Consider the following 21,422-nt stretch of genomic DNA (forward strand, 5'->3'; position numbering starts at 1 on the left):
CTAAAGTTCAAACTTACTAAAATTTTTCATGTTCAAGTACAAACTTCTTCAAGTATAATCAAGTACAAACTTACACAAGTAATGACTATGTTTTGGTTGGATTTTCTCTGATGGGTGCAGACACTGATTAGTAAATTACACTAAAGCTGCTATGTGAATGCACATATATACAATTATTTGCACCACTGTATTTAAATGATGTCCAAAATTAATGTTATTTTTGTGAAAGATTAACGTCTGATACTCCCTTTTAATGGGTGCTTGGGGCATCCATTAGCTAAATCCTTTTTAATTAAGACTTGAGAATATGCAGTACACATCTGATATAATCTGAATTACGAATAACACAAAACTATTAGAATCTTAATTAAAAGTGTCAAATGCCCGGTCTATTATTCCTACATAAAAAGTCTTAAATCTCGTTAAAAAAAAAAAAAGAAAATTAGGTCCGAGTAACTATCGACTTCTTAAAATAAGTATACGTGTGCGCTAGCTGGAACATAGACTGCATCAACCTATGGACGGGGTATCTTTGTAACAAATGCAAAAAATTTCAAAATGATTTAATGTAAAATTTTAGTTGCAATTTCTACATAAATTATTAACTTTTGTAGCAGGTGTATTAGTGCCAATTGACGGTTACAAATGAATCTATGTTTTGTAACAAGTATATAAAAAAAATAGAGTTATTTCTCGTCCTGATTTTCACATAATTTCGTAAAGATTAGAATTCTAAATAATATGAATAATGATTGAGAGCAGATTTTATATATGTCTTTATATATGTCTGTGACAAAGTTACAACGTCTATCATGCTACAGAAATCCTTACGCTTAATAGGACTGAATTGTTGCAAACTCAAATCCTCCGTCTAAAAATATGAGTCACAAAAAATGCCTTGGGAGAAAAGTAAATGACAAAGGAGACAAAAAAGCGTAATTTACATTAATAGATTAATTTCCTATGGCTTTTGTTCAATACAGATGGGGTCCTAGTTTGGACTAAGGCAGACAAAGAGAGTCCCCGGCGTCTCTATATAATGGATTGGCCATTCTTCAACTTTGCTTGCTCAAGCAAGTTACAGAGAAAGAGAACGAAACAAAACTCTCTTCTTTATTTCTCTTTTACCAGTCACCAATGGCGGCCTCTGTCGAAAACCGGCAGTTTCATCACCTTGAACCCGCATTGCCACGATTCAGAGCCGGTCCAAACCACCGGTCTGATTCTCCTGTTGGAACCTTCAACATCCATCCTAACAAACCTACTGTTAATACTGTCACTTCCAATGTTCACGGTAATTACCCCACCAGCGACGACGAGGAAGAGAATGATGAGAACGGGTACGAGGATGCAATCAAGAAGGGAAAAGCCGAGTTGGAAAACTCGGTTTTGGATGCAAGAGATGAAGGAACGGCTGATAATTGGATCGAACGCAATCCATCCATGGTTAGGCTGACCGGAAAACACCCGTTCAACGCCGAGCCACCGCTAACGAGGCTGATGCACCACGGTTTCATAACTCCGGTGCCATTGCATTACGTCCGGAACCACGGTCCAGTCCCTACGGCCACCTGGGATGGCTGGACTGTGGAGGTCTGTGGGCTGGTGAAACGGCCAATGAAATTTTCAATGGAACAGTTGGTTAACGAGTTCCCATACAGGGAGTTTCCGGCTACACTCGTCTGCGCCGGAAACAGGCGGAAAGAGCAAAACATGACGAAGCAGACGATTGGCTTCAACTGGGGTGCTGCTGCGGTTTCTACATCCGTCTGGCGGGGAGTGCCTCTTCGTGCAATTCTGAAGCGTTGCGGCATTTTGAGCCGCAAGAATGGAGCGCTGAATGTTTGTTTTGTGGGCGCTGAGAACTTGCCCGGCGGAGGAGGATCGAAGTATGGAACCTGCGTCAAGAAGGGAGTTGCCATGGATGCATCCAGGGATATTATTCTGGCGTACATGCAAAATGGGGAGCTCTTGACTCCTGACCATGGATTTCCTGTTAGGATGATAATTCCAGGCTTCATTGGTGGGAGAATGGTGAAATGGCTTTCTAGGATCATTGTGACTACTCAAGAGTCTGATAGTTACTACCATTTCAAGGATAACAGGGTCCTCCCTTCCCATGTTGATGCAGAACTTGCCAACTCCGAAGGTACAATCTACAGCGTAACTACTTCCACTTTGGTCTTTATGGTCTATGCTTTTCTTCCTTATTGTCTTTCTTTTCTATAAATCTTTTATGCAACGGTTGTATATGATAGTACATGAGTTAAACGATATAGATATATATCATATATGTAAATTTAGTGTTTAAATTCAAATTAAGATGATGTGACATAAGTCTAAATCTGTTAGTATATATATTGACAATGTACAAAATATTACTCCATTTTTTTGTGGATCCAAAGTTGTATAACCAATTTAAAACTTTATTATAATGCTGAATAGTTATTTTTGTTTGGATGGAAGATTATGTGCGAAAATTTTTGGAATATTCCCTTAGTACAGATCTTTTGATTATTCAAAAATTGTGTAAATTTAACTAGATTTAAGCAACTGATAACAGAACTTACGGCATGCAGCAACAATTTGGGTAGATCTAGTCTTGTAAATTATATGGTCTAAAATTTATCATATCTTCAATTTTGAGTTGATGAAATAGCGTAATAGAATTTGGATCACATGATCTATATAAATCGGTCTATTCAAGTGTTACCCAAGTGTTTGTCATATCATGCAAGGGTTGACATTTCAGTTTTTGCAAACCAAGAGAAATTTTTCCTCTTCTTAGATTGACTGGTATGAATTTTCACGGACAATAATATCTTACGAGGATGGTTCAAAGTTCAAGTCACATTAAATAAGTTGTCTTTTCGATGCTTCGATGGTGGTTAATCATTGTCAGAACTGTAATAATATCTTGGTTGATGATGTTTAACATAAGCTGAAATTTTATTGCGTATGGTGATGCATACAGCGTGGTGGTATAAGCCTGAATTCATCATCAATGAGCTAAACATCAATTCGATGATCACAACACCATGCCACGACGAGATTTTGCCTATCAATTCGTGGACGACTCAGAGGCCTTACACGTTGAGGGGCTACGCTTATTCTGGTGAGCTTTCATTGCAAATTGCAAATAATACTACGGTTGCTGAATTCTTTGCTGTGTTTTTATTTTAAAAAAATATATTTCAAGTATAAAAGTAATTCTAAAGTTTTTTGATGGCTATTATTCGTTAAATTTAGGATTGTTTTTGTGTTTTAAAAAATGAAAAATAACTTTAACCATATATCATAAATTTTAAGTAATGAAAAGACAAATATGTTTTAGAAGTTTTGAAGGATATATAAGAATGTGCTGAGTACTTAATAAATATTTTTATTAAAAAAAACATCTACCAATTAAAGTGCTTTTTTGATAAGTTAACACGATTCCATACAAACACTACTGTGCGGATAAATAAAAGTACTTCAATAGTAACAAAATTAATAAGGTAATTATGCATTATGTGCAGAAGACAAATAAGTTGTTGAGTTATAATTTCAACAATAGGGGATGGCAACTTTAAACATGGGATGAATCAAGAAAGAAATACGACATCGAATGTGAGAATGAGATGAAAAGGAAAGTAATGTTATAAATCGTTTAAGTTTATAATTAAGTTGATATTTTACTTTTTCCATGTACTTTGGGGGACTGATTTGTCTGAGGTTAGAACTTAGACGTATAATTGTTTGAAAAAAAAAAACTTAGATGTATAATGGCGTTTAGTAATTACTGGCTCAGTTGTAACCCTCCCCGGTTGATGGGCCACTGTTGGGCTGTGGAAACTTCTCCAATCGCTCCGAATCCACGACTTTTGTTGCATTGTTGTCGGATTCCCCCAATTCCCATGGTTTATTCTATTGATATTTGGTGCTGGAAAGTACATCGTACCTCTAAACCGGGTGTATTTTAATTGACCCTACAGGAACTGCACAAACGATAGAAGAAGATAAATAAACTATATAGAAGGATATGATTGGCCTAAGGGCATATGTAATCACTGGTATTGGTCAATACTTAGAGGAGAGCTATTAGAATTCCAAGGATGTAGGAGAGAGGTGAATGGATAAAAAAAAGATTAAAAACTAAACATTCATTTTTTAAGAATTGATAATATTTACACTATTTTTAGTTCTAAAATAAAGCCATACATCATTACACACCTTTTAGATTTTACTGAATGTACGAGAATTTAAAATTCTAAGTTATAATCAAACATGTATCTAATGTTTTGCTCGTTGACTGGCTTGCCTAAACGAGTTAGGTGGATAAAGGGTAAGGTACACTAAAAAATATCCTCGAAAAAAGAAAAAGAAAAAGAAAGAGGTGCAGTAAAAGAATAGGTGAGTATCGGGCTTAGGATGGACAACTACGACAATCGTTTCGTCTAGATAGCTAAATCTTCACAATTGATGGCCCATAGATTGGGTATTACCAATGCAAAAAATTTAAAATTTGATTTGGTTCCACCTAATTTGGACATAACTAACATGTATAAATTCACGTAAAAATAATTAATTAAATCAACGTGATAAAAATATACAGATACTTTGTGATAAATTATACACATATAAAAGTTTGGATAATCTTTTTTACAATATCAATATATATACTAATAGATCTGGATATATATTATATTATTTTAATTTAAATTTGAATTTGAACACTAAACTTTATACAAAAAATTTACTTTCTAAAATTTTTACATCAACCTGAGAGAATTATACTTACAAGTGTTATTGTCCCTTCTCCCGATATGACTTCTCATGGACTAGCAGAAGGCAGAGCTTTTCTCATTCTGAAGAGCCGTTCTAAGTGAAAAGACTAATTTATCCTTTTGTCGTGTATGACGTCATAATGTCGCCCACTTGAAGGCAGTGCGTGCTCACCACTCTCTTACGAAGTTGCTTGGTTTCTTCCTCAACAAACAAGTTGTATTGGATTCGTCTTCTACTATTTGTTAATTATTCACGAAAAGTTGAGATCGCTAAAAGTGACATAATTTAGCAACAAACATTTCAGAACAGAAGGAGTATTGAATTAAACGACAAAAGAATCACTAGTGGTGATGGCGACAAGTTTTAACTCTTAGTTCCAGCAATCATATGGTTTCTTGTTCCTCCATCCACAAATAAAATTATGCCACAATATTTTATTTTACCAATTAAATTGCTTTAACATCAATTGGGTTTGATCCAGTCAAAATATTGTGGCCGTTATGTATCCCATAATCTTTTTCTTGAGAGTGATGTTTCAGTCCCATGATAAGGAGCATAAGATGTTTATACTTGCATCATATTATATGCATTTTCTTGGATTCTATGGAAAAGGATTTAAATGACAAGCAACTTAACCTCCTTTAAAGATAAGCAAGCAACTCTTTTGTATGATCAGATGTGAACTGCAGATTAACGGTCCTTATTTCGCATTCTTATTTGATAGAGTAATCCTCCTCCCTCTCACTTCTTCATCATCTGTTCGCCTTTCAAAAATTATCAAAAAGAAAATGTATTGAAAGGAAGAGGGAAAAAATGACTAGTTAACTAGAACTTCGTTTTTTTAACCAAAAAAAAAAAAGAAGTTATTCTTTTGAAAAGAAAATGCTTATCATTCTCTTTGTACGTTTTTTAAATCACCTGTTTATTTTATCTTATGTATTACATTAGAAACTCATTTTGGTTCTAGCTCTTGACTATATGTGTATCATGAACAGGTGGAGGAAAGAAGGTGACACGTGTGGAAGTGACAATGGACGGCGGAGACACGTGGCACGTTTGTGCTGTGGACCACCCTGAGAAGCCTACCAAGTATGGCAAGTACTGGTGCTGGTGTTTCTGGTCTCTGGATGTTGAAGTCCTGGATCTGCTTGGTGCTAAAGAAATTGCAGTTCGAGCTTGGGATGAGAGCACGAACACGCAACCCGAAAAGCTCATTTGGAATGTCATGGTACGTTTTTTTCTGAAAAACACTTGTTTGTTTTTTATTCTTTATGGACCGGGATTTTTTACTTGCAAAGTTTTGATGAATTAATTTCGATACACATAATTAAGGTGCATTGCATGTATTGCTCGAATTCGGATATGAGAAACTCGTAAACACAAGTACTGTAGTGCGAAAACAAGAGTCATGCGCAGACACGACAGAATAAAATGAAAAGTGGAGTAATACAACATCGACTCTTGCAATAAATATACAATTTGTGGTAAACAATAAATCTTAGGATTAGTTGCACTTTACCTCCTTAAACTTGGATTGAAGTGGCACAACTTATATTCTAGGTCCAAAAACATGACTAAATCACGTTATTGGCCGTAGGAAAAGGCTTTATGTCTATAAAAGAGGGAAAATGGTCATAATATTTTAACATAGGGTATCTGGAGATTTCCATTTCACATGAATTTTCATTGAATTATGTAAAAGAAAGTAATTTACAATAAATGAATTGTTTAAAGCGGATGACTACATTCAAAAGAATGCCATATTGTAGTAGACACAAAAATTGTAAATAAATATGAAAGTCTCTAAAAATTACCAAAATAGATATTTTTATAGCCACACAATGTGAGAACTAAAATTATTTAAGAATTGGATATTCATATAAAACGCAATTATACTCTACTCCTATAAAAGCTCTGCATAGGCAAGTATACCGGTGTAATGGGTTGGAAATTTGGTAGTATATTGTTGTATCTAATTTCAAGAACATATAAAAGATCCTCCTTGGAAGTATCTTGTACTGACAAATTTTGACGTGTACACTTCACGTGAATGTCCCGTGGTTGCGGGCTCCTTTGCTACGTCATGATGAAAATGTCATCGTAAGGTCATTCTTTGTTTTTGATTGGGGTGCGGTCGGGTTGGAAAAGTGAAAGCATTTCTTGGAAGAGGTAGAACGTGGAAATATAAGGTTGTGTTTGGATTGCATTTTTCGTTATTTTTCATGAAAAAATTACTGTAGCGATTTGATATATGTGAAAGAAAAAGGTAATAAAGAAATGTGATCACGGAAAATGATAATATTTTCAGACGAAAACAAGCAATCCAAACAAGGCGAAATTTAAAAAGAAGGTGAAATTTAAAAAGTGCAGACGAAGAGAAGGATTTGAATTTAGCATCTCTCCGTTTTCAAACAAGGCGAAATTTAAAAAGAAGGTGAAATTTAAAAAGTGCAGACGAAGAGAAGGATTTGAATTTAGCATCTCTCCGTTTTCAAACTGTAACCGTAGTTACTAGTTCAACACTTCTATGACGAATTAATATCAGTGTGTTTCTATCAAAAACAAGGCATTTAGACTAAAATATTTATTGCTTCCTCCATTGTTAATCTTATATTTTTTTTATTTTTTTTATTTTAAAAAAATAAAAGTTACTCTTTATTTAAAGTCAAGAAAAGATAAAAATTTCTTTTTAATTTTATCATTTAAGAGAGAAACTTTATACCAATCTCAGTACACTCTTAATATACCCCTAAAACCATTTCATGAAGACATAGTGATTGAAAGAATTTCATGAAAAGTTAGATCCCAATAAACAATTATAAATATGTGGTCGATGGAGTATTTCATTGGTTTTGCTAAGAATTGCGATACTCAAATGAAGATGGGGCCTTTTAGTTGCTCATATTCCTGGGGTTTGAGACCTGAAATCTTGAGTAGAATAAGACTATGCACGTTGCTAAAATTGGTAAATGATTAATGTGTACGAATTAAGCTAGAATTCAGAGCATCTTTGTTCTCATGATTTCATTGCAATGTGCAGGGAATGATGAACAATTGTTGGTTCAGGGTGAAAACCAATGTGTGCAAACCACACAAAGGAGAAATCGGAATTGTATTTGAGCACCCAACGCAGCCTGGAAACCAATCTGGTGGATGGATGGCCAAGGAGAAACACCTCGAAAAATCTTCCGACTCGAATCAAACCCTGAAGAAAAGTGTCTCATCACCATTCATGAACACAAGTTCAAAAATGTTCTCAATGTCTGAGGTTAAGAAGCACAACTCAGCAGACTCTGCATGGATAATTGTTCATGGCCATGTTTATGACACTACTCGTTTCCTCAAAGACCATCCTGGAGGTTCCGATAGTATTCTTATCAATGCTGGCACAGATTGTACCGAAGAATTTGAAGCCATCCACTCTGATAAGGCTAAGAAACTCTTGGAAGATTTCAGGATTGGCGAGTTAATAACCTCAGGTTACACCTCAGATTCGTCGACTTCATCACCTAACAACACAGTCCATGGAGCTTCAAACGCCAGTCACTTAGCCCCGATCACTGAAATTGCCCCTGCAAGAAGCATTGCGCTAATTTCAGGCCAGAGAATCCCATGTAAACTTGTGTCCAAGACCTCAATCTCCCATGATGTGAGAAAGTTTCGATTTGCATTGCCCTCAGAAGAGCAAGTCCTAGGATTACCAATTGGGAAGCACATATTTGTATGTGCTACGGTTGATGAAAAGCTATGTATGCGAGCCTATACGCCTACAAGCGGGGTAGAAGAAGTCGGGTATTTTGAGCTAGTGGTGAAGATATACTTCAAAGGGGTACACCCTAGATTTCCAAACGGAGGGGTTATGTCACAATACTTGGATTCACTTTCTCTGGGGTCATTTCTTGAAATTAAGGGTCCACTGGGTCACATTGAATACAAAGGGAAAGGCAACTTTTTGGTGCATGGCAAACACAAGTTTGCCAAAAAGTTGGCCATGCTTGCTGGTGGAACAGGAATGACACCTATATATCAAGTAATGCAAGCAATTTTGAAGGATTCTGAAGATGATACCCAGATGTTTGTTGTCTATGCCAATCGGACTGAGGATGATATCTTGCTTAGAGATGAGCTTGATGCATGGGCTGAAAAGTATCCTGAAAGAGTTAAAGTGTGGTATGTAGTGGAAAAATCCATCAAGGAAGGGTGGAACTACGGTCTAGGGTTTGTTACCGAGAGCATTTTAAGAGAACATGTTCCTCTAGCGTCAGAGACAACCCTAGCACTGGCTTGTGGCCCTCCTCCCATGATCCAGTTTGCAATAAATCCAAACTTGGAGAAAATGGGATATGATATAAAGGACTCTTTATTGATCTTTTGAAGAAAGCAACGGGATAATAATGTAGATGTCAGGTTTTGTACATAACTTTTAGTTGCCCATATTATGTTTATCATAAAAACTAAATAGTCTTGTACTTCTTCTTCTTCATTGATTTTCTTTCTTTTTTCAATCTTAATATTCGTGAATTGGTCCTTAAATCTTTCGGAAAGAGAGAAAATGTTGTATTGCTTAATCCTAACAAATTTGCTTTATAAATTTTAATTGAAAGGAAAATTTTGCAACATGGCATATAGGACATGCAATCAGACTTGAGCCACTATTCAGTTGGAAGTAAAGATAACCCCACTAAAGCCCAGGGGAACATTTTTTGCAACAAAATTTCATCTAAAAGAAGTCAACTGAAAACTATAGAATATGAGTTTGTTTGGTAGATCGTAAAACCCTATTTTTTCTGAAGAGAAAGCGATACTAACAATTACTATTGTCACTTTTATACTGATTAGTGAAATTGATAATAAAAGTATTTTTATCTTATTACTCTTGGTATTATCTTAAAGCTAGTAGAATCCTGGGGAAAGATACACAGAACCTGCACAGCCAAATATTCGATTTCTTTATACGAAGCATTTTTGGTTAATTCCATGGATATTCAAATAAACTTCACGAAGAATCCCTCTAAGAAGTTGTAAAACTCCACGAATATAATACCAAGTGCCTCCTAGCATGTAACATTTACGTAGTATCAAGGGATACTCCAAGGGATTGAATAAAGCAAATTTGATGAGTGCTAACTCTTTTGCATTTGTTTAACCAAATTAATTTAGAAATTTATACACGAAAAACCCTAGGGTAACCTAGAAAACTCACGATCAAGAGGAAGATTAAAGTCAGATGTTTTTCATTCTTTTTGGTCAATTTTGATTCTTTAAGGCAAATATATGCAATTCATTTCCAAGGTAAAACAACATATGTAACTATTAGCTCAATCATTTAAAGTTTCGTATGACAAATATAGTTACTAATGGTTTGTTGGGTGTTGACAGTGTGCTTATGAATTGACAAAGCGGCAGATTGCTCACTGCTAAACCAAAGATAATCTGAAGGTCATGTGGTGAAACAAATGGATAACAAGGTTATTAGGTTAAGAGACATCGAAGTAGTTAAGTAAGCTTGAACTTAATAAAAAAGAATAAAAAAAGCTTTCAATTTTTATTTTCGTCTGTTTTCATCATTCTAAAGAGAATTTCTTGTTGGATTCTTTGTTAGCTTTGAACATACTTGAAATTTCTAACTATATAGGTTGACCTCTGCCTGTTAGTACGGGTGGTAATTTTTAGTACGACGCGATAACTTGACTCGAATACGACTTGAAATTAATAGGTTTTAGCACTATCCAGACTTAAGTGGATCAGTATTGGATTAACTTGTTGGTGACACGAATATAAGTGGGTTGGGTTGGTCAACCTGTGGGTTAACATGCTGACTCGATAAAGTGCTTACTTTATGATAATAATTAATTACTACAGATGCCATATTTGAGTATTTAGCAAAAACTAACAATCATTAAATTTGGCTTGAATATTTCAATTAGAAGTTTAAAAACTCACATATTTTGTATCTTATCACATATGGAACTATCTGATTGTGTTTCTAAAAAGTTAATTGGATCTCATTTTTTATAGAGTTTTTGGAGAAAACTTACTTTAGCACTTTTTAAGATGTGATATATATGAAATAAAAGGTAAAAAGAAAAATGTGCAAAATGAATATTCACAGAAAACATAGAAAATTTTCAAAAAAATAACACTACAAACAAGCCTGACTTTGATATTATGTTGGGAAAGCTTAATCATCTATTTTTAAAAATATTTGAAAACTTTAAATTTATGATAACTATGTATTTTAAAAAATTTATTGTGTTCTAACAACAGCAATATTGAGTCAATTACATGATCAAATGGGTTAAAAATAAGTGATTAAATGCTAAAGTGTTTCTAGCAAAGGTCAATAGTTCGATTTGGCAAAATAATGCATCATATCAAAACTATTTTAATCGTATAGAATATTTACCGGGTTACATGAGTTGGATTGAATTAACCAGTTAACAAATGGATCATGACACGACATGACACAAAAGTCTAATGGGTTGAGTTAGGGTTGAGGTTTTCATACACGAACATGATAATAACACGACAAGCTAAGTACAAGATAGGACCCATTGCAATGCCTACCTATTAGAATGAATCTAGATTGTTTTATTTACGGTAAGTTTTGAGTCTTCGTCAAGTTAGTCCAAAATAAATTTTCAAATATCTTTTTATTCCTTCTATATGTTCTAAGTCTTTTTTTTGGAGTCAAAAATAAAATTTGAAATCGGGAAGGTCAAGTTGTGACCAAAATATGATTTATCTGATTTCCTACCATATTTAACTTGATGCTCTTTTATTTCTAAGATCTTTTTTTTTTATTATTTTGGAATGATTTTAAATCTGTTTCTTTGTCTGAATTTTAAAGTCATCTCCTTAGTCTTATTGAAGGACTAGACTCGTATTGTGTTTTCGAACTCCAACAATAACTTACCATAACTATTCTTCAAATCAAGTATTTTGTATCCAACAAACACATTCTTTCTTGAGTTAAACGCACACTTTTCTTAGGTTGTTGATCATCTCTATATATTTGTCGTCCATGTCTTTCAAGTGAGACTTTTCCAGTGAAAGGAAATCTCAGAACTTAACTAGAAAACCTCGCTACTAAATTCGTTGGATTTCCTGTAAAATACAATTAAGAGTTAGTTGGAGTCATCTTGTTTTATGAGGAATTTAGGCAAGCTGGTTGACTGGTAACTATAATAGACTAGGCTTGTGTGAGATCCTATGAGTCCTCTATGTAGAGCACCATAGAAGCAAGAAGTGGATTGGTTGTATATGAGCCACTATAATATTGAAGGCGCAGGTGGAGTGAGATGGGCATTTGAGAAAAAAATGTAAAGAAAATCTCAGTAAAGTGGTTGTGCTTGATCCACTCTAAAAGCATAAGCACTAGTGATTGTACTAGAGGTGCTGGAGAAAGAAGAACAGTACACTACCAATCTTATTGAATGCGGGTTTCAAAGTTCAAACGGGGAGAAAGACTTTTAGCAGTGGATGTAGGCCTTCAAGTGTCTTGCCACTAATCATTTGGCCCTCTCTATTTTGTTTATTTGCAATTTGATTATTCTACTGCTATCTATTTGATTGTAATTCAAGTTTTTTTTTTTTTGGCTTCTATTGCGCTTACTTTAATTTTATATATCTTATTTGACATATTGGAAGGGGTTATACTTGAAATTTTGGAATTGTTTTGATTCAGCTTATTATGCTAGAAAATTTTCATGTCCAAATACCCTCAAAACTTAGAAAAAAGTCGCATATCAAGCTCTTCATACCTCTCTAGGTTAGCATACTTGGGACACCAAGTGGCATCAGAAAAGTTTCTCTTATCATTTGTAGGTTATACTACCTAGAGTACGATCTGTTATGGACAATCATTCCAAATTTGATATGTCTTATTTAGAGAATAGTTCCTCAAACTGTCCTTCTTTGTTCACTAGTTCAAATTATTCATCTTGAAAAAATTGTATGAAACTCTATTTTGGGTTTCTAAGATATGACCTACGACAAATAGTGGAAAATGGTAATTATATTCTCACGAAGACTAATGATAAAGGTAAATATGTTCCTAAAGAGTTGGATGAATATACTAATGGGAATGGTATATTGATCACTATAAATATGGCTGCTTTAAATTTATTCCACTATGTACTAACTCAAGATGAGTGCAATCGTATTTCTCAGTGTAGATTTGTCAGGGACTTACAGAGAACACTCGAAGTAATCACATGAAGGAACCAATGATGTGAAAACCTCAAAGAGGATATTATTGGTCCATGATTACACGGTGTTCGCTATGGAGTCAAAAGAAACCATCATAAAGATGATGAAGAGATTCATAGGCTTCATCAACTCTTTGGTAAATACCAGCAAAGAATGTTCACAAATTGAACTCCATATAAAAATATTGGGTGCACTACTAAAGGCGTAGAAACCGAAGGTTATTACAATATAAAGGTCAAAAATCTCAGTACCATGCCATTAGAAGAATTTGTTGGTTCTTTAATGGTTGAAGAGATTGAACTGTAGAAAGAAAAAGTGAAAGAAGAGAAGGAAAACAAAAGGAAAAAATTGTTAGCCTTCAATACATTTACATATGATCATAAGTCTGATATCAACACCAATGACGACAAGGAATTCACTACGATTACTAGTGTGAATTTAGTTTTATTACTCAAATTCTTTAGTTGAAAGTGCACAGGTCATATACAAATGTACATGAGGATTAGAAGATTTGAGTGTCAATCTCACAAGAAAGGTATAATCAATTACCAAAGTTGTTCAAGCCACTCTTTTATCTAGTCAATCCTATATTGTAAAAAGACTACAAATTACTAGTAACAAGTTCACAAAATTAATCAAGAAGAATATAGTAATTTTGAGAAACAAAAAAAATAAAAATAAAAGACAGTTTTGATTTCCCCACTTGACCAAGATTAGAGTTTTAATCCAATTCATTGAATTTCTTCAAGTTATGTCAAATTATAGTGTAATTTCCAAATACATGCAATATCCACTCTGGCCGGTATACTTAATATACCAATAGTTAGTTCATAATTACTTTCGTGATTAAAGACTATGTACAAAGTTCATGACGATTTGTGAAATTGCTTAGTGTAAAGCACAAAGACGTAACTCTATTTTTGTGAGTTTACAACTTTTGGTTCATGCTTTTACAAACTAATATTGAAGTTCAAATTTATTCTAATCATTCAATTTTTTTGATGGTTTACAATTAGTGTCTGGTTGATTGAAAACATGAAACACAAAAGTATGAACTAGTAAGTATGTAATATAGCATCAATCAACTATATTCAGTCATATATCATGTTGCAGGTGATTCCATCTCCCCCTAGGAAATAAAAGTTTATCTAGACATAAAAAGATTGAGAGATAAAAGGACAAAAATTCTCTTATTCCACAAGTGAAGGTTAAGCTCGTTGTCCGCCTTCCTCAAGCTTGTTCTCAAATTCAAATGTCAAAAGAGTACTTTTGTCAAACCCCAAATTTTAAAACCTAAACATCCTGAATTCATGGTTGACTAGCAAATCCAGTTACAACCAACAAGACTTAATGAATGCATCTTCAATAAATCCGTAACCTAATAATCAAGTTACAAGAGGTTATTAAACAAAAGATTTTACATCTGAATCACGGATGCAAATATTTCATTACTTAATAAACCTAGAAATTCAAACTAAAGGTCTTTAATAATACCTGGCACCCAATTGCATAGCTTCATTCAATTCTTTAATATTTTAAACAACAATAATAACAGCAACAATAACAACAACAACAACAATAACAAGAACAACAAAAATAATAATAGTAATAATAATAATGAGGTGACCTTAATAGTCAAATAAGTGGCTAAATTACTAAGCAGTTGGATCAAGAAGCAAAATCAAACAATATGTCAATGACTATTGAAGTTTATACTATCAAGTAGCCAAGTTTTCAGCAATTAGACCTTGTTTATAAATATCCTGTTAAACACTCCAAACAACTCTTACTTAACAACGCAAGGAAACCTGGGTCACAAGTCTGGCTTAACCCCCTAGACTTGATTCTAGTGCTATTAAATGAAATAGGAAACTCGCGAGCTCGACTTGACTTGAATCTTAAAGGCTTAATCTTAGCTCATTTATTTGAGAAAACAAATCGAGTTCGAACTTGGTAAAAACTCGATCAATAAACAAGCTAAGTCGAGCTCGGCTCATCAGCTACTTGAATGGACTCGTAAAGAAGGGCATAATTGTCAGTACCAATCCAACCCTATGTTAGGTCTCCAATCTCCATTTCTATTTTCTCACCAAAATCACCGCTCATTCTTTCCTCTCATCCTTTGAATCTTCTAGTCATCTTCTTTAGTAATAAGCAGCCACCACCACTCAACCACCCAACCATCATCACATCCCACCTTTTTACCACTGCCACTAACTCATAACCCAGTGATGGCTAATAGCTAGTCACCTTCTTCGACTGACTAAGCATTGAGTAGCCACCACCATTCAACCAACCAACTACTATCACAACCCACCTCTTCACCACTACCACTGACTCACAATCTACCTAATCCGCTTCAGTACCTACCACAAATTTATTCCTATTATTGCGGATATGTGGCCACGACCATAATCTTCACTACCCACCCATCACTTGGTAGCAGCTAGTGGTTGGCATCACCATTCCTGAACTACCTAATATTGTAAGAAATTATTACTTTGTTAGGTTCTTTTTCTTTCTCTTTTTTTTTTTGTTTTCTATTGTGCTGCTTCTGCAATTTTCTTTCTATCTAAAGCTAATGTTTGCAAGAGATATTGCAATAAAAACAAATGCACTCTCAAAAGAAAACCTTCAAACATTAACCAACCAAGAAGGAAAATGTCGATAGTTAAAGAAAATAAAATGAACCGCTTATCAGATTAGGTTGCAATAGTAATCCTAAGACTACCATGATAGACCTTGGAAGTTAATCAATATATGTAGAACTGAGAATAACTTAATGTGTAACTTGAAATTTGATCAATCAAAACATCAGCTTAATTTGGGATAGATATTGATCAAGTGTTACATAATATTTTATTCTGCATTAACGAAGCAAAATAATCTCTTCTTAGGGATATCTTTTGTTCCCTAGTTTTCTTTCTTAATTCATGTATTAATTCTGTAAAATTTAAGTTGGTAATGGCTAATCTTGTGTGATGCCCCAAAAGAAGAAGGGTTGTATTCTATATATATGAACGTGTGATTGTGTATATCAAGTGTAATTGTGTGAAATTATATATCTCTATATATATATACCTTTGTTGGAAGAGCGGATGAGAACAACGTTTGAACTTGGAAAGTAAAATTTTTGGTGGAAAGGTTTTGGACCAAATCCGGCCGCAAATCCGGCCAAGAACTGGCCGGATTGCTTGAGGGATTTGAAAAAAATTGGTCAGCCACTGCCTTGAATCCGGCCTGGAATCCGGCCAGATTCCAGCCGGATTGTGACGTCACCTCCGGCGGTCAACTTTGACTGGCTGCTTTTCTTCATTCTTATCTTGTTTTTGGCTGAAATATCTTCACTTTTTGCTCCTTGCTTGGCCGGCTGTTTGGGAGAGAAATAAGAGAGAAAAGTTCTTCATTTTCTAGTTTTACTTTCTTGCTCAAATCTTGAGATTTCACCGTTAGTTTTTCAATCTACTCCGTACAAGTGCTAGCTAAAGAGGATTAAAGGTGGTAGTGGAGTGATTTTTGAGGGGGAAGTACTAAGCTATCATTTTTCTAGTGTTTCTAAGGTAACTTGTCAAGAACCCCTCTTTTACTTCTAATAATTGTATAGTAGTGGGTTATAGTTGTTAACTGCGTAGTTTTGTGAGAGATTTCTTGATTTAAAGTAGTATTATGGTAATTTCCTGATTTTTGGGGAATTTTTCTGTTTTCACATGATGGTTATGATTGGCCTTGGATTGATAGCTCTAAATTGTGTTAACTGGAGCTTTTGTACGTTCATTGCGGTTATTTGCGTGAAATTTCAGATTTGTGCGGAAAATTTCAGATTTAGGGTTTTGATTTGGGGCTTTCTTATGATTGGTTCTTGTGCTCTTAATTGGTTAAGATTTAAGGATATTGTGGCCCTAATTAGGTGTATTTTATAGGCTATGGTTTGTATGTGAAAATGTGGTTGAATTGAGGTATATTTGGTATTGTATTGTAATATGGAAAACAAGAAAATTAAGGGGAAATGCTGTCCAATCTTTGAGAGTATTCGATTGTTTTGAATTTGAGTTGATCTTGATTAATTTTTATGGAAATTCTTATGATTTGGAAGTTAGGAGGAGAAGTTCCATATTAGTGATATTTCTAGACTTGATCTAAGTTATTTCCTCTTTGATTTTGGCATGTGTATGATTAGTGAAATTTATTCTAGTGTTAAGGTGGAATTTCTAGCCTTAATTGCTATTAGTAGTGGTTATATGCAAAGGTTGGTTTAGAAGTGTACTTTCAGTCTTACCTTGTTTCTGGACCTAACGTGGACTGCCAATTTCTCTATATTTTAGACCGAACCAACTTTTGCTCAAAACATGGAAGTTGTAGACATTTGAGTTAACTACCTACCTACAAAATTTCAGATTGATCGGAGTACTGTAGCTTGTGAATTGACCGAAATACCCTTGACTGTTCATAGACCCTATTTTGCAGACAGTTTTCAGTCCTCTTCGAGATTTCGATATTTGACCCTAAAAATGTATGATTTGGCCTTGGAGGTCTTCATAAGAAATGTTGGTATATATCTCAACTTCATAACGCCATAAGATTTGTTTCAATCCGATAAGTGTAGCTTCAATTGTGATTAAAGTGCCAAGGTGATAGAAGCTTGATAATGTTAGAATTCCTTTGCTTGACCTAATATTTGTAATCTAGGGTTTCGACTTGAGCAAGGCAATGATGTATGATGGATAAGGTTCGTGAGTCGTGGTTGGTGAGTGATCCCTCAACTATTTCCAAAAGTTACTTTTGAAATAATTCTTGCATTGGTTACTCGATTGCATATCATTGTGTTCGTGTGTGTGCCATGACATTTTGGCTCCGATGAGTTCTTGGGAAAATCTTGTGCTTAGAACCAACGTCTCCACTACTGTTTACACATTCTTTGGAGCACGATGGCTCCTTATTCCTGTTTATCTGTTACCTGATCTAATGGAGCGTTGGATATTTAAGTACAAGGATTTCACTGGCTCAAAAGAGCAATATACGCATATTTGATCACTGATTCTTGATATCATTTAAATACACTATTGTAAAGCTTATTCGATTTTTGATGTTACTGGTCACTCGCTGAGCTTCTAGCTTATCCCAAATGTTTTCTTCTCCCACAGGGATCGAGGCAAAGGAAACGCTTGTATTACGTTATTCGTGTGACTGGATGGTATATATCTTGTATAGCTTAGATTTGGATTCATTTTGTGTAATAGTTGGGCTAGTGTGACTGTTTGGAATTGAAATGGATGTTTGGATTTGAATCGGATGTATGTGTACGTTCCACGCTTGGGAATTAGTTTCCGCTTCGCTTATGATATGTAATTCTTGGAGAATTTGATGTAATATTTGAGTTGTGCCTTGTAATTTATTTGAGGACTATAGTGAGTGAGTGAATCCCGGCGAGAGTTGGGCAGGCGGTCCGCTGAACCCTTTGGTTCGCCTTAGGGAGAGGTGGGGCTATCACATCTTGTCTTCGCAAATTTGTTAGAGAAATTGAATACTTGTAGTAGTTGAGCCCTATAATTGTCTCTTGGATTTGGAAAAGTTGTAGACTTTAGGAAGGTTTGATTTTGGTTAAGTGCAAAGAGCTATCTTTTTGCTTTGAAAAAGATTTAAATGGGTACATAAGATTGCATAGAGTAGAGGTTGGCCCTTTTAGATACTCTAGTTTAGTTATTAGTAGTTGCTTTAGATTATTTGCTATTGTTATTTCAAGTAGAGGTTGGCCAAACTGAAATTCTCATAAGTCATTTTGCATCTATTGGAATTGGAATTTTCAGCTTTAATATTATAGTCAATTCTAAGTTAAATTTTGCAGTACATTGTCATTAATTCTATTTTTATTGTATGAAAACTAGAAATGAATTTCATCTTTAGGTTGTTAGAAACTAATCCCTATTTCTTTTCTTGAAAAATAGTATGTATAGCCCTCTATTTCATTCACACTAAAGTTCATCCTCAAGTCCTTTTATGGAGAAAAACAATGAAGGTGTACATTAAGAAGTTGACATTTAAGAAAATGCAAATGAGATGAGTGAAGAAGAGTTGAGGAAGAGAAGGGCGAAAAGGTGATGATGAAGGAGCATGGCCTTCGATATAAAGCAACAGAAAAGAAATCAAGCATATGGGATTGACATGACACCTGTGAAGTTGGACAATGAAACATTTAAAATCCAATACAATCATTGCATGAAGTTGTTTGCCAAAAGTATACCTGAAACTATATCTCAACACAAGCACCACTTAAATTTTTGTCTACAAAGAAAGCTGGCCATTGGGGAGCAGAATAGAAAGAAGGAGCAAGTCTTGTCCTTTCTAGAAAGACCATCAAATGGTATTACTCTATAATTAACTTTTCCTATTATCATACCAAGGAACGACAATTTGCATGTCATATATTTCTTGTACATGAGTATCCATTTTCTATGATGGACCATGTTATTTTCAATAAATTCATGAAAGCTACATCCCCATTTTTTAAACAGATCAATCGGCAAACTGTTTAGAAAGATTGTATCACTACTTATACACTTGAAAAAAGTCAAAAAATTGAATATATAGTTGTGATAGGATATTTTGTTGATTTTGATTGGGTGTTGCGAAAACCTATGTTGAATTTTTGTAATGTCCTACCTCTTCATACAGGAATAATTATTGCAAATGCTTTTTATTGATTGGGGGTTGAAAATAAGATTTCTAATATAACTGCAGATAATGCTTCTTATAATGATGTACACATTAGGAGCCTTATAGAGGATATTTCTCTGAGAAAAAAGCTAAGAAATAGAGAAAAAAATTTCATGTCAGGTGTTATGCACATATACTTAATTTTTTAGTGCAAGATGGTCTTAATCAACTTGGTGATGTGATTGATATTGTTAGAAAATGGATCAAGTACTTAAATAATTCAGAGTCTTGACTCATTCAATTTGTCAAGATTAGAATAACAACTTTAGTTGTCTCTAGAAAACTAATGTTAGCTTCAGTAGTAGGGTTCAAGGATGCCTTTTCAAGATATAAGGACATTGATCCTAGGTTTCACTATGTTCCGAATAAATATGAGTGGGTAAAAGTGGAAGAGGTGTACTGACATGGTTTAGACTTTCAAATTATAAATTCCTAATTATCAATTCAATTAAACCCAATTACCTCAATTTTTCACAAGGGTCAATCGAGCATAGTGATAATTACGGTCGATCTTATAAGGAAAATTGTCAACTATCGGTGGTTTTCAAATTCCTTTATTATTTAGACTATAACAAGTGAAGCAAGTGAATCTACACAACTAAAATATGATAAAAGTAGTAAAATTAACAAGAAAATGCATCTAAGGTGATGGAATTTCATGCAAATGAAATAATTGATCAAATGAGTTCATTATCTTAGTTAGTTATGGCATAATTTCCAAATATATGTGATACATGCTTTTGCCGATGTACCAACATACCTATAACTATTTCACACCTGCTAACATGATATAAAACTAGTTAAAGATTCATTCAATTTGTGAGAACCCGTAACTTTTCCATTTTCTAGGTTTTATTATCTTTCTAGGTTTTCTTATCTTCAATGGCTTGTTTTCTGCACTTTCTGTATCCGGAAAATTTTCTAGATAATTTTTATGAGTAAATATAGTTTTTAGATGATTTTTCTAGTATCGAATAGATTTTGAGAAATTACGAGCGTATACCGGACGTGGGACCCACTGGTGCGAAAAGTTCGGAAAAATTCGGCCAACTAGGTTAAGTTTCGAATACTGGGTTTAATTTACCGGGTGTTAAGAGATAATTAGAGGAAGCTATTTGGATTTGGTGTGAGAGGGAACAAAGTGATAGACTTGCATTAAATAAGTGACAAGTGTCACCATTTGACTGGAGGAACTTGTAAGACCACTATTCATTTTCTTACCATTGACCAAATAAATCAAAAATTCACCAAAAATTCCTCATTTTTGTCTTCCTCTTGGCCGAACCTCTTCCTACAAGAAAAGAAAGAAAAGCTTCCAAGTTTCTTGCTCCAATCTTGCCCAATCTCACAAACTAACCGTTTCATCTTGAATTCCTTCCATAAAACCTCTTCAATTAGTGTTAGTGAGTTGATTTGTGGAGTTATTTGGAAAGCTAAGAGGACCTATTGCTCTCTCTCTCTTGTTTCTAAGGTGAGTTGTGAAGAACCACCCTCCTCCCTTAATTGATGCTTAAATCATGATTAGTGGTAGTATGAGATGCAATATTATGGATTATTTCTTGATTTGTGGTTGAAGTGATGAAGTTTTATTATTTTTGGGGATTTTTCTGTTTTAATATAAGCATGATTGTGTGGCTATCTGTGATGATTGGAAATGGTATATAATGATTCTAGAAGGTGGAAAAAGTGATTAATTGCAACCAATTTCTGGTTTGGAAGAAATTTCAGAAAAT

The 21,422-nt window shown here is 34.3% G+C and overlaps 1 protein-coding gene across 1 annotated transcript; it reads left to right on the top strand.

Annotated features, from left to right (window-relative positions):
- Positions 1–1,089: 1,089 nt before the first annotated feature.
- On the top strand, positions 1,090–9,236 carry LOC113758066 (nitrate reductase [NADH] 2-like). The gene is made up of 4 exons (XM_027301099.1): positions 1,090–2,149; positions 2,975–3,115; positions 5,763–5,995; positions 7,808–9,236. Exons 1-4 carry the CDS (start codon positions 1,138–1,140, stop codon positions 9,140–9,142), a joined length of 2,721 nt encoding a protein of 906 aa, XP_027156900.1. The 5' UTR covers positions 1,090–1,137; the 3' UTR covers positions 9,143–9,236.
- Positions 9,237–21,422: the final 12,186 nt, after the last annotated feature.

Source organism: Coffea eugenioides, unplaced genomic scaffold (genome assembly GCF_003713205.1).
Source record: "Coffea eugenioides isolate CCC68of unplaced genomic scaffold, Ceug_1.0 ScVebR1_3594;HRSCAF=4952, whole genome shotgun sequence".
Lineage (NCBI taxonomy): Eukaryota > Viridiplantae > Streptophyta > Magnoliopsida > Gentianales > Rubiaceae > Coffea > Coffea eugenioides.

Coding starts and splice junctions, on each gene's coding strand:
- LOC113758066 (XM_027301099.1), top strand. CDS start 1,138: ATGGCGGCCTCTGTCGAAAACCGGCAGTTTCATCACCTTGAACCCGCA. Junction 2,150..2,974: donor AGAACTTGCCAACTCCGAAG/GTACAATCTACA, acceptor TGATGCATACAG/CGTGGTGGTATAAGCCTGAA. Junction 5,996..7,807: donor AGCTCATTTGGAATGTCATG/GTACGTTTTTTT, acceptor TGCAATGTGCAG/GGAATGATGAACAATTGTTG.